The sequence below is a fragment of the Tachysurus fulvidraco genome, chromosome 3 (assembly GCF_022655615.1).
Source record: "Tachysurus fulvidraco isolate hzauxx_2018 chromosome 3, HZAU_PFXX_2.0, whole genome shotgun sequence".
In the NCBI taxonomy this organism is placed as follows: Eukaryota; Metazoa; Chordata; class Actinopteri; order Siluriformes; family Bagridae; genus Tachysurus; species Tachysurus fulvidraco.
The window spans coordinates 25,084,834-25,099,321 of NC_062520.1; the positions used below are offsets into that span (position 1 = coordinate 25,084,834).

The window sequence follows — 14,488 nt, forward strand, 5'->3', positions numbered from 1 at the left end:
CAAACTTGCCCATCACCTCCTCATCACCTGTGTTCTCCTCATCAACATGTCCATTAAAATCTGCTCCTATCACCACTCTCTCACCCATGGGAATACTCTCCATAACCTCATCTAATTCACTCCAGAATCTCTCTTTCTCCTCTAACTCACAACCTACCTGTGGGGCATAACCACTAACAACATTCAACATCACCTCTTCAATCTCTAACTTCAGACTCATCACCCTGTCTGACACTCTCTTCATCCACAGAACATTCCTCACAAACTCAATTCAATTAAATTCAATTCAATTCAACAAACATCAAAACAAAAGATCATTTTAATAAGCTGTGCAAATAAATATGTCTCCAGATTCATCACTTACCTCTATAGGAAACCTCGAACTTGGCCTAAAAAAGAAGTACATCAGCGTAGTTAATAAGATTACTAAACTTACTGAACACATTAACATGTGTTAATGGTGAATTTTATTAGTCACTCCATTTATTCAAGTTAACCTCACATTCACTGTTATTGACCAATACAGACAATGTCTCTATGCAAAGGTTTCATATTTTGTTGGATTGAGTCCAAATATTTGTAATGCTCTGGAACTGTAAATCCTCATGACATTAAAAAATTTATAAAAATGGTCAAATATAAAATTGCAGGATGGTACCCATGGTATATATTTTATACATAAATTTCCCGCAGCAGCTTGTCACGCAGCACATCAGTCATCAGTCATAAGGTCATATTTCTGTCCTTAGAGACCAATCTTAATAATATAATATATATATAATAATATATATAATATATATAATATTAATATATATATATAATATTAATAATATATATATAAACACAATATTGCTGTTGTACCTCCCTAAATTCTGAACTGATACAGGTTTCTCTTCACTGTACAATGCCAGATCCTGTACTTTCCTTTCCATGTTGTTATACAATCTATAAAAACGCTTACTTTTCCAGAGTACAGGTGGTTGTGGTTGTGGTTCCTATGAGTTGCTTCTTTCTAGGGTCTTTTGAGTCGACCATTAATGTGTTGGTCTACAAGACACAATGTACCAAGTTTCTTGCTTAGAGGAACTCACTTCAACTAAAACAAACAAAAACACAGCATTCTCTATGACAGGCTCACCTTATTGTACCAGCCGTGCTCACAATATTTCAGGCATTCAGATGGCACACTTCCAGGAACACTTAAACTGTATCCACTGACTGTACTGATGTCTTCACAGAAAAATGAGATATTCTGGCTGGTCAGAGAGCAGCCTGAAACAAAAGATTGAAAACATCACAAACGTGTAAATGGTATGAGCTTTCTTGGTAAACAGATCACCATGATGACATGTGCTGGGAAGTTTTTTTTTTTAATTCTCCATCATCATTCAATTTTATACAATTAAAAATGAACAGTTTTAAATGCCTTCTGTAATCAGACTTGCGCATGTTTAGAGAAACATATTCCTGGGAGAATGTTGTTTAGTAGGAAGTTCATGAGTCACCGAGTTTAACTTAACACTTTCCATCACTCAGGGAGGATCCGGAGGAAGTCATTCATTCATTCCTTATCAGAATACACACAGTATGAAACATTGCACATAATCAGAACAAAAGTTCGCGTACAATTTGACGATTTTACTCACATTCCGCAAGATCGGCAGCCGCACAGATCCTCATCAATACAAACACAGGCAAACAAACACACGCAAAAACCCGCACGAACTCCATGACAAGCGCAACATGCAGTACAGTAGGAAAGGGGGAAGAACGCGATAGGCTCCGCCCATCTAAGAGCTGATTGGTCTACAAATTGGGCTCGTTTTCGGGAAATCCCATTTCACACACTAACTCACTAGTCACTGCCGTTTTATTATTATTATTATTATTATCACTTTTAATTTTAGTAATAATGTCACTTGAAAATTAAATGACTATTGAAATTGAAAATATTAAATATAAAATAAATGAAAAATAAATTAAATTTCTCATAATGCTTCAGGTGCTTTTTTTGTCCGCTAGATGTCAACCAAGGACAAAAAATGTGTGCACCTCAAACCTGTTTTATGAGAGCCCAAAAAATATATGATCAAGTTAAAACCTCCATTAAATGAAAATCTCAAAAGGATAAAAAAGGCATTCTATACAATTGGTGTGTTTCACATTCACATGTGGGTGTTACGGTCAGGGGTCTACATACTTTTGGGCCACATTGTGTGCAAATATCTTCATTTACATCATTTAACTCCACGTGTCTACTGCATTAATATCTGTTTTGTCTATCTATCTATCTATCTATCTATCTATCTATCTATCTATCTATCTATCTATCTATCTATCTATCTATCTATCTATCTATCTATTAAATTTGATCTAAAATAAAAAAAATTGTGATTTAAAGATAGTAACAGATTCTGCAGTTTTGATTGAGATTGGAAGTAGGGGATGCTAGACAAGAGAATTGATGTGGAGCCTGTGGAGGGAGGAAAAGAAACACACACACACACACACACACACACACACACACACACACACACACACACACACACACACACACACACACACACACACACACACACACACACACAGTAACCATGCATAAAAGGGTATATGCTTGGATTTAAGGGTGGCAGAGTGGATTTCTAGTGGATAAAACAATAATGTATCTTTGGTTTGATCCTTACTTTTATCTAGATCAATTGAGGGAGGATAAGGGTCATCTAGACAGTGCTATAAATTTATAAAAAATAAATAAATGTAATTTTCCAGTTTTTGCTGATGTGATATGTCTGTTTATGTGTCACTATAGGGAGAGAAAAAAAACTGTACAAATATTTGTTTATTTTTTTGACTTTCTGTTGATTCAAATGTTCTTTATTGGATCTCCTTAACTCCCTGCGAAAAATGACATAAAGCGCACTGAAGTATATATGCAGCATTTTTATTCATTTCTGTAGTGTTTGCTTCAGTACATTCTATACAGTAAAGAGGTACCAGGTTCCTGTTTTGTAATTTAATGTTGCTGTATGTATTAAAAAAAAAAAAAAAACACTGAAAAACACTGTAATTGATTTATGAATTAAAACAATCAAGCAGTTCTTCACAAAATGAATGAAGTTTAGCTTAGTGCGACTGATTCACATTTTTAGGTTAAACTCTGCCTTAAATCTGAATTTAAACAAAAGCTATAACAGCATTTACAGCTTAACATTGTTTACATTGGGTAGATGAAGGCCATAACCCAATATCTGAAAAATAAAAAACACCCAATGGAGTAGTGTGTGTGTGTGTGTGTGTGTGTGTGTGTGTGTGTGTGTGTGTGTGTGTGTGTGTGTGTGTGTGTGTGTGTGTGTGCCGAAATACTGGCCTTGGCAAAGTAACAGCTTGTTTGCTCAAGACCTATAAGATTCACAGGGAGAAAAAGTAGTCAACATGCCATCAGCTTCCTTTTCCCTATAGCTGCATTTCAGAGTTTTCAGGGGCTGCTGAAGGAGAGGAAAAGGAGAATAACAAGAGCGGGCTGAAGATACACTCCCCTGGTTATTTTTAGTCAGGAATGGCATTGTCCATCTGAGAGAAACAGGCAAACAGAAATACATGAGACGGTAACAGTGGGACATAAACCATGTCACTGCAAACCATAATTAATATTTAATTAAACTAAGCTATACATAATTATTTATAATTTGTCATCCTGTAAATGATTATGCTTTGTCTTTACTATTGTGTATCAAATGTGCTGTATTAACAAGGTATACTAAGAATGCTAATAGAGCTTTGGACTACGTCCTGGACTATTTTAGGGATGATAATTACTCAGCTCTATGATCTAATGTGAAAGAGTCATTTTAAGAAGCAGAAACTGAACTAAGAATGGCAGAGGTACCTGAGAGAGTAAACAGTGAGCATAATGATGGTGATAAGGAGAAAGAATCCCATCACCCACAGCAAATACACCCACATTACTCCATCTCTGTCATCAGCAGGTATAAAATCTATCACACAAGAGGTGCAGCAGAGTTGTGAAACGTCAAGAAAATTATGAGCACATTACTGATAATATTATGATTTTCTTTCTTTTCAGTGTCGTACTTACTTGAACAGTGACAGATGATAAAATAACACAATTAACTTAAAAATAGTTTCGGCACAAATGAAATAGTACATGTATTGGATCTACGTTCGTGTGTTTTAGATTCATGTGTTTTTAGATTTTTTTCATGAAAATCATATTTCTAAGAAGAAAAGTTCTATTCTGTGCATGTACCCATGTGCAAGCATGGAAAAAAAGTGCCTAGGTACAAACACACAGTATCCTCTGTCTGTGTCACACATTTACCTATGTCATCTTTTGTTCCCCCCGAACCTTCAGGGAATATCCAAATCGGCCCCTAAAACAGTGTGCAGAAAAGACAGGTCTTAATTGACTAGTTGTGTATAAAATGTGCCCTAAACAATGTCCTCAAAAGTGTTTTCAAAGAAACAACTCATTTATTAGTTCAGATTCAAACCATAATGCATTCTTCCTTTTAAACAAAGTGGCATGGACTCTTTCACTTTCATGACTAATTATATCTGATCTGAGACGATTTTGGTCTATAATGTCTACCAGGAGTGGACACTGAGTACCTGCAATATGAATCCCCCTTCAGCACTATTCAGTGTGTGCTTATATACTACAGTATATGGTCAGGTCACAGACACCTGAATAACACATTTGTGCTTTTGTGAACATTCCAGTCCAGATTTAGGTCCCCATTGTAATGAAATAAAACACACTTATGCTATGGGGATGCTTCTTTGAGAAAAGGCGTGTCTGAAGCTCTGTATGCACACGTCAATTTAATGGCTCGACAAGGACATGTGACAAAGTGATTACGTGCCAGTGAGTCCATATAAGGGCATCTACATCACATGACTCCAGCTTCTTTGTCTTCAGGAAGTGTTCTGTGTATGTTGATGTCTGTTGTCTGTCTTGTTGTCTAAGACTTGGGCAAAAGATATATATATATATATATATATATATATATATATATATATATATATATATATCCCCCTCTCGAGGGACCTTGAGGGATTTCTCCTGACTTGAAAGAAGAACTATAATGGCGCAATGTTAAGCTCAATCCACGCTCAGTTAGCTGTACTCCAGAAAAGTGCTTGGCTTGAATTATCATCGCATTCTCTGGTGTTTGACTAGCTCCTGGAGGTGGTCAGAACGTAAGGGATATTCCCTTACGTTCATAAGGGTTACGCGGTGTGTCACCAGCACAGGATTCTTTTGGTGACTGTCTCACTTCAGGCTGAGGTGCAACCTTGGATGGCTACCCTGCCCATGTCTATGTGTGGGCCATGTTTCTAGCATCAAAACACTTTTTCCTAAACCCCAAGGGCTGCCATGTGTTAGTGCACACAGACAGCACTGTGGTGGTTTCCTATATCAATCATCAGGGTGGTCTGCATTCGTGCCTCCTGTTCAGGTTGGTGCAGCAGTTTCTGCTCTGGATAGAGACCAGATTTCCTTTGCTGAGAGAGATTTTTTCTCCCAGGGCATGTAAATCAGAACACAGACTTCCTGTCGAGGCAGGCACTGAGGCCCAGTGAGTGGCATCTCCACCCTGAGATGGTGGAGCGAATTTGGGCCCTGTCACACACATGGCCAAGGCTCCGTCTGTTCGCCTTTCTCCCGATAGCTCTGCTCCCGCAAGTCCTAGCCAGAGTGCACCATGTCCGGGTCAACCTTCTTCAAGTTGCTCCTTGTTGGCCCACTCGAGTTTGGTTCATGGACCTAGTCTCCCTCCTAAATGGCACTCCAGGTTTCCGTCAGGAAGTATCTCCTCTCTCAGTCACAGGGGGCAATCATACACCCCCTCCCTCCCTCCCCTCTGGGTCTGGACCAGTTCCTAGAGACAGGCCTCTCATCTGAGTTGACAGAGACTCTATTGAATGCTAGGGCTCTCCCCCACTAGGAAGCTGTATGCTCTGAAGTGGAGGCTTTTTCGCCTCTGGTGTGATGAACGTTGTCAGGAGCCAGTTCACTGCCCAGTCGGTACAGTGCTGGAGTTCCTCCAGTCTTGTTTTTCTCTGAGCTTGTCCCCATCTACTTTAAAGGTGTACGTGGCTGCCATCACTGCAAACCACCCTTCCTGTAGACTGCTCTTTCCCTCCTGGGACCTCTCTGTGGTCCTGTAGGGGCTGCTAATCCCCCTTTGAGCCCATGGAGTCAGCCTCTGAGAAGTTTCTGACCCTGAAGATGGCTCTACTCCTAGCCTTGGCCCCTCTCAAAAGAGTGGGAGATTTGCAGGCCCTGTCAATCACCACCACCTGCCTAGAATTTCTTCAACCACTTATCCAAGAAGTGTTCCCATAGTGCCAGCCCTGATGCAGCATCTCGTGGCCTTCTTAGGGGACCGGGTTACATATGTAACCTGGTGTAGTTTACATTTAAAAAAATCTCATGTAGTCTTCACAGATACTGAAAGGTCCATTTTTTAGTACTGGTCTTCCAGATTTTTTAGATCAGTATATAGTATTGAATGTTACATAACCCTTGAAATTATGATGACTATAAAAAGTTTTAAAGAGAAGCTGCATGTAACGTCACTGCATTAGCACAATCCCATGGCAACATGCTCAGTCTAGGTTATTGTGAACATTCTTAAATATTGAGAAATACTTTTATTTTTGTTGAATTATTATCACATGTGTATGTAGTCATTAGCTACTGATACACTGTAGTTATTGAACATGTTGATCACTGGACATCGATGTACAACGTTTTTCTGTCTTATTTTTGTAAAAATCTATTGTGCAGGTTCACTTAGCAATCAGTTATACATAGCCATAGACAGCCATAGACAAAGTCCAACTGGTAGAGCTACATACAAAAGAAATTGATAGTGGGCATTTTTTACCCTGCATTTACCCTGTAGGATTAAAGAAAAGATGTCCGCTTCTACCTTAGGACCTTAGTTTACACTGTGCTGTTCTGTATCCAGAGATATATTCTGCCATGAGTGGACCATCCTCATATAATTAAAGTGTTTAATATGTGCATGCTTATTATGAAGAAATGATAGCCAGCTATATAGCATGGTGTGACTCTCGGATTAGTGAAGTACATGTTTTTCTTTCCCTGTGTTATCAAACAATTTATTTGTCAATAGCTTATTTGATGCACTGATGACCAAACCCATGTAACTCTCTAATTTTCTCCCATACTGTGTGTGTGCATGTGTGTATTTGGAGAGGTACATACCAGAGTACTGATATCAGGGGCAACAGTGGTTTTAGGAGCTATAAAGACAAACACACACAATTTTTATTAGCATACACTCACTTGTGCATTATATTAGGGACAGCTGTAATCCTGGCTATTAAGGTAGTTATAGAATCAAGCCAGGAATCTGGTATGTTACATTTGTAGATCTGCCCATAACATTTTTTGAGTTTTATCTTCCAGGTTCATCACCATTCACAATAGTTTCTCCATAGTGCATCATACAGTAGGTGTTTTTGAGATGCAGCCCTGTCTCCTCCGATGTCTTTTGGCAAAAGGATACTGCCCTCTTGCTATTTGTCAGAGCACATCCACCCTCCTTGTTTATATTACAGCTGTCTGTTTTATAATATACATGTACAACAATGGCCATTGCAAAACACAAATTTTGTGTAATTCTGGAACTGACTGTATGTGCATTCTAATTACCTGTCCATGTGCGTGCATGCACAGGACTGGTCCAGTCACTCCAATGCCCTTCGTACTCGTCTTTTGCTTGAATCTGAATCTCGTAGTCAGTGTCGGGCAGAGCATCCAAAATCAACCAGACTCTACTCTCTGTGACCACCTGCTGGTACTACACACACACACACACACACACACACACACCCAAATGCATGCAAGAACGCACACATACTTTCTTTGAAACTGTAATATGAATGTACATTTGCTACAATTTGTGATTTAAGATTCTTACCAATATACAAATATACACAGAAGCAGAAAATTGGAACACACACACACCCCTTCCTTCTACCTGTTTTGCATGTAGAGGACGATATTTCATCTGGAATTGAAGGGTGTAGTACAACTCCCACATCCAGGTGGCAGGTAAAGACCAGGAGACATTCAGAATGTGAGGCTCACCCTTGACCGGCTTCACTTTAACGTCTTCTGGAGGATCAGGCTTAACTATGAGAGTGAGAGTGAGAGTGAGAGTGAGAGAGAGAGAGAGAGAGAGAGAGAGAGAGAGAGAGAGAGAGAGAGAGAGAGAGAGAGAGAGAGAGGTTTAACCGGTTAAACACAAAAACATTATAATATGATGTACACCACTGATATGATCACCGCCACCACTCACTTATGTTTTGAGGAATATAGTTGTATAGAGAGCTGGTAGCATTGCCTGCAGTGTTAGTCACACACAGTTTAGCTGTATATACATTTCTGTCATTTTCTTCACTGGGTAATACACACCAGCAGCAGGAACATGAATCAGAGTATGAACAATTCACACGGGAGATTTTCTCAAATCTAAAAAGAAAGAAAATGAATCGTTAAAATTTGTCAAGAAAACCACCTTTTGTTTAGTGACTGTACATTTCAAACAGAAGAAGTATGACAATAATTAAATGATCCAGCATTATATTTTAATGCTTTCACAAATAAGAATGGCCAAAGATGGCAATAATGTTGGCAGTGACACTTTACAGCTTTTAACCAGGCTATATACAGTATCCAGATTTTTAGCAGGTGATTATGGTGAAATTTATTGTGATCTGTATTATAGTAATGAAAGAACCAGAAGTAGCATCAGGCAATGATTAACCTCTATATGTTTGATGGCAGGCCTTAAAGTCTCCAGCCTGTACATATCTTTATTTTAATAACAATTACACCTTAACATGTTGTGTATTTGCATATTACCATTGAGTCCTGAAACCTTCTCATTCTGTTTCTTTGGAATTTTGAACAGAAACCATGAGCTGAGTGTGATAAATCTTCTGCACATGATTGATCATTTTATGTGAAAATGTTCTCTGAATGTGCAAAGAGTATATACATACACACATGTCCTCTGTGTTACTTCCAAATATGCTCATTTATGCCATTTTTTATTTACTAGATACCATAACAGTCTAATACAATAAAGACAATCTAATAAACCTTATGAACATCAGTGAGACAAAGCAACAACTAATAATTCTTTGTCTCAGTGTATGAGGAATATTTACTGACAAGAAAAATTACTAGTTCGAAATAGAAGTAACTGAGATATTGATCTATGTGCTTAAAAAAAATCAGTAAAAAAAAGTTAATACATGTGAAGCCTGGCTTATATTTCTGCACTATTCTTATATTCCTGCAGTTTTTCTGGTCTCTTCACAAAATTCTAGTGGACTCACTAAAAACTTGAACACATCTACCTGACTTGCTCACAGTGATGCACTTGAAGAAGAATAAAGTATCTCTGACACACCTAATCATCTCCTCAAATGATACCATCTCTTTCACAAACACTTACCCTTTCCAGTGGAGCAGGTAACACTGAGGATGTGGTATGATGGGCTGTCTTGATATCCACTCACACCGGATTTTGCTGATGTGGGATTTCTTGTGGCATGACAAGGTAGAGCTCACTGGAGAGACTATGAGAGATATGAAGTTTGAGTTTATTTGTTATCAGTTTGACACCAGAGGATTAATATGTCATTTTGTGTGTATGTATTTATACATATATAAAATATTATATGTCTCCTTACTGCCAACACTGATTTTAACTGATGAAACTAGTTTGCCTCTCCTATAGCAGCTGTAGTTCCCTGAGTCAGTCAACCGAAGAGCAGGAAGCCTTAAAGCCCCGCCATGTTCCACACCGTCTTGCATGAGCTGACCATTCCACCTCCATTGTGCCTGCCTCTTAATGGACCTGGTCACTCTCACTCCCTCCACATTCTCATCGTAGTCTTCATCTTCTTCATATTCTGTGCTGGTGCTCCTCTCAGAGCTCAACCCCATTTCCATGGTTATGCTAAAAGCCCCTCCTTCTTCTGTTACTCTGCCCACAATGTTGGGGTTAGTGAATTGATTGACAGTCTGCAAAACTTGCCCACCCTCCATGTTCTCCTTTGTTGAGCTTATAACTGGATTAGCATCGGTTACAGATTCACTGACTTTAACTCTTCTAGTTGCAGTACTAGTTTTGGTAAAGTTCTCAGTTTCTGGATAGTGTTTTTCAAGAGTATCAGTACTCTCTTTAGCTTTTTGGGGTCTCCAGTGGCTAGTTACATCTCCTCTTCTTTTGAGTCTCCCTTTGTGTTTTGTTCCCATTACTAATGGCACGCTATCCACAGTGACATCGCCACTGCAGCTCAAGATAACCTCTGACCCCACGTTTAATGCCAGCACACCAGGATACGATTCTAAGGGAAAATGCATATTTCACATTAGTCAAATTTCAACAAAACAATTTGTACTGTTAAAATAATTATCTGGCAACAAAGGTACAATTCATTCATAAAACCATCAGAATTATTATTGGCCTCCTTCAATGTCTATCATTTTAGTGGCTTTGATTGAAACACTTTTATAGTTTTTTAACATTGTTGTTACAGTAAATGTGTGATAGCTGTAGTAATTTGATCTACGTATTGTTTTCACAGAACTTGGGGAAACAAAAGCATGTAAGTACAATCAAGGGAGGGAGGAAATGAAGAAAAAAACGATTGAGTGTACTTTGTTGTTCTCAGGAAGAATTGTAACAGCTACAGTTCTCAGTAGTAGACAGATCAGCGGTCACTTTGGCCGAGTTGCAGACACTATGTGGTTGTATACCATTTGTTCTATTATTTGATAAATAAGTTTATTTGTCATTCCTTGTCACCGCACACCTTAGAGACAACAACCCACTGTGATTAACAGTGACAGCAGAAATGAAGGTTCACTTAGTTCACTTACCTTTCCGAGGACATGCAGAATTCTCCTGACCACACTGGACTTTGACCACACACAGGACGAGAAGAGTAAACGCAATGGGGACACTCATGGCTCAGTAGTTCACCAAACAACAGATTTTTGTGATCACAAACAGATCATGAGAAACATAAAGGATACATAATTAACTGTCACCTCATTATATCCTGTTCGCGTTCGGTCCAAACTAATATGTTTAAAATCCAGTTCAGTCTGTGTTAAGTTCAAGACAGTTCTTAAAAATAGCATTTGGGAGCTGGGCGGCTGTTTTCCCTAAAGTTCTTCCCCTCCTCTCTCTCTCTCTCTCTCTCTCTCTCATTCTCAGTAGTGCTTGATAAATTGCATAACAACGAAGCGGGGTCACCCCTTTTAAGCACACAAATGAGACAAATAAGCTGTGCAGAGGCAGGAAACAGGATGGGAAAGTAGATATGGCACTGAAATACATAAACTACAGACCTACTGTATAGAATTCATAGTACACAGAATATAATAAAAAAATGGAAAACCTACATTTTTCTCAATAAAACCTTACATGTAAAATATGTTAAAATCTGAATTTCACCTAGAACTTCTGCAGTTATTTTTTAAACCTCCTAATCTCATCGTTATTTATCTATGTGGCATATTCTAGATACAGTCAAAAACAGTCAATTTTTTAATAATATTAACATTCGCTCATATTTTCATTACATCAGTCTCTACACCCTCATGAAGGATTATATTACAGATTTAAACTGCAGATGCTGGGTCACAACATAACACAAGGGCTTGCCTCTTGTTGCAATACTCAGATTTCCTATTACATAGGGGTTAAGAATACACTGCTTAGAAATCATCATCACTATGTTTCAACTTTCAAAGCAAATCACTACAGTTTCCCCTGTAGTAAGTATGTAGTATGAAGCTTAGATTTATCCCAAACAAATGAAAAAGGAAACTGCTAGTTATGTTTTATAATACATACAGTCATGTATTCACCTGTGCATACTGTATAAATATGTCGAGACCAAAGCTATTGCACATGTACACGTATAAATACAGCTTTACCGAATTTTATTTCTATGTAGCATATAATACGTGTTTATTCCTCTTATGTGTTATAATGTGCTAATTCCTCTTATTTCTGCTACTTCGTCAATTTGAATTTCTTGTACAGGGGACTAATAAGGGTACCCACCCAAGCATTAACATTATTTGTAAATAAATTGTGATAATAATTAACAAACAGATTTGAATAACAGTCAATGAACAATCAACAGTTAATGAATTAACAATTTAACAACCACCCTCACTGGACCCAATACAGTTTGCGTATCATCCAAACTGCTCCACGGATGATGCCATTACCATGGCCCTTCATTTCGCCCTCACCCACCTGGACAATAAAGACACTCCCTCTGCAAATGGATCTTGGACTTCCTGACTGGGAGACCTCAGTCAGTCTGAATCGTGAACAGCATCTCCAGCGAGACCACACTGAGCACTGGAGTACCTCAGGGCTGCATGCTCAGCACACTGCTGTTCACCTTGCTGACTCACGACTGAAAAGGTATCGAAGCATTCAGGCCCTCATGACCAGACTGTGTAACAGTTTCTTTCCACAAGCCATTAGACTCCTTAGTAACTTAATGGAACTGTACTGAGCACAACACACACATACACATCAACTGTATGAACTGTACAGACCCACACCAAGTACACACTCTTCCAATATACATCCATCAAACTGTTTGCATGCTGTTTTTCACACTGCTCTTTGCACATGCTGTTTCACATTTGAGTTGATTGATGTTTTGCACAACACTTTACATTACCTCATGCAACTGCTGATATAATACTGTGTTCATTCTAGAATTTCTGCAAACACAATATTGATTGAACATACAGTACGTACACTGGTCAGTGCTGTTTTTGTTTATTGTCTTGTGTATTGTTTTTTTTGTGTGATGTCTTGTATTTTTTGTCCTCCACTGTCTTTCTGTCTTTTTTTTATCTTGTCCTGCACTGTTTGCACCATGTGCACAGATACACTTTATGTGGCTACAGTACTTACTAAGTCCTTAGCTCTTTCTTTGTTTTATATAGTACCATGGTCTTGGAGAAACGTTGTCTCATTTCACTGTGTTCTGCAACAGCTATATATGGTTTAAATGACAATAAAAGCTTCTTGACTTGACTTGAATTATCTTGAGTGGGGCTTCTTTTACATGTGGGGCCTGGTATCTAATTGCTTGTACACAATTTACATAGTTCATCCACTTGGTTTCTGACCATGACTTTGATTTTGATATGGTTTTTCAAGACACAACATCTGTTGGTGGAAGATGAAAACAGGATGAATATCTTCTGCAGGTAACCAAAATTAAATAAAAAAAAATGCTAGAATATAGTCCTAGACACGGTCTTTTTCAAAAGATATTTAGTCAGTTTTGAAGAAAACTGCAAGCAAGCTGTAATGTAACTGAAATTAAAACATTACAGAAACTTAAATTTATTTTAAACTTAAAAGTAAAATTAAATAAGTAGTTAAAACTAACATAAAACACACAAAATATTATTACAAGATATTATTAAAGGGCTATTTCAAAATACCACATAAACATAACGGGCAAATACATAGTCATTAACTCGTGGCTCTTGCATCTATATTTCTTTTTTCTGCTCCCCTTCTTCATGTCAGTTCCTGCCTTGTGCACCTGATAATTTTTTTTTCACTCATTTTATTTATTTTTTTCATAGAAAAGGACAGTTTGTGTGCAGTTTGTGTTAATATACATGGTAACTGAGTGGACCATGCAAAATTAATGCATTATGGTGATTTATTATAATCTCGAGATTCAATTCAATCCATCCATCCATCCATCCATCCATCCATCCATCCATCCATCCATCCATCCATCCATCCATCCATCCATCTTCTACCGCTTATCCGGGCTGGGTCGCGGGGGCAGCAGTCTAAGCAGGGACACCCAGCCGAGAGACATAGTCCCTCCAGAGTGTCCTAGGTCTTCCCCGAGGACTCCTCCCGGTTGGACATGCCTGGAAAACCTCCCCAGGGAGGCGTCCAGGAGGCATCCAAAACAGATGCCCAAGCCACCTCAGCTGACTCCTCTCGATGTGGAGGAGCAGCGACTCTACTCTGAGCTCCTCTCAAGTGACAGAGCTCCTCACCCTATCTCTAAGGGAGCGCCCAGCCACCCTGTGGAGGAAACTTATTTCGGCCGCCTGTATCCGGGATCTTGTCCTTTCAGTCATGACCCAAAGCTCATGACCATAGGTGAGGGTAGGAACGTAGATCGACTGGTAAATATCGAGCTTCACCTCAGCTCTTTCTTCACCACAACAGACCGGTATATTGACCACATCAATGCAGAAGAGACACCGATCCGCCTGACGAACTCCCGCTCCATCCTTCCCTCACTCGTGAACGAGACCCCAAGATACTTAAACTCCTCCACTTGAGGCAGGAGCTCTCCACCAACCTGAAGGGTTGAATTGAATTCATTTCAATTTATT

The 14,488-nt window shown here is 38.8% G+C and overlaps 1 protein-coding gene across 1 annotated transcript; it reads right to left on the reverse strand.

Moving 5' to 3' along the window:
* Positions 1–2,920: 2,920 nt before the first annotated feature.
* LOC113643539 lies at positions 2,921–11,274 on the reverse strand. The gene is made up of 10 exons (XM_027147844.2): positions 10,955–11,274; positions 9,760–10,419; positions 9,522–9,645; positions 8,358–8,530; positions 8,037–8,191; positions 7,709–7,856; positions 7,259–7,296; positions 4,340–4,391; positions 3,887–3,995; positions 2,921–3,570 (listed from the first exon to the last, which is right to left on the reverse strand). Exons 1-10 carry the CDS (start codon positions 11,040–11,042, stop codon positions 3,393–3,395), a joined length of 1,725 nt encoding a protein of 574 aa, XP_027003645.2. The 5' UTR covers positions 11,043–11,274; the 3' UTR covers positions 2,921–3,392.
* Positions 11,275–14,488: the final 3,214 nt, after the last annotated feature.

What these genes read in the sequence shown, in the direction of transcription:
- LOC113643539 (XM_027147844.2), bottom strand. Translation starts at nt 11,042, where the DNA reads ATGAGTGTCCCCATTGCGTTTACTCTTCTCGTCCTGTGTGTGGTCAAA. An exon ending in AGTTAAAATCAGTGTTGGCA is followed by an intron (nt 9,646 to 9,759) that starts GTAAGGAGACAT and finishes TATCTCTCATAG; the next exon opens with TCTCTCCAGTGAGCTCTACC. An exon ending in GGGAACAAAAGATGACATAG is followed by an intron (nt 3,996 to 4,339) that starts GTAAATGTGTGA and finishes CTTGTGTGATAG; the next exon opens with ATTTTATACCTGCTGATGAC.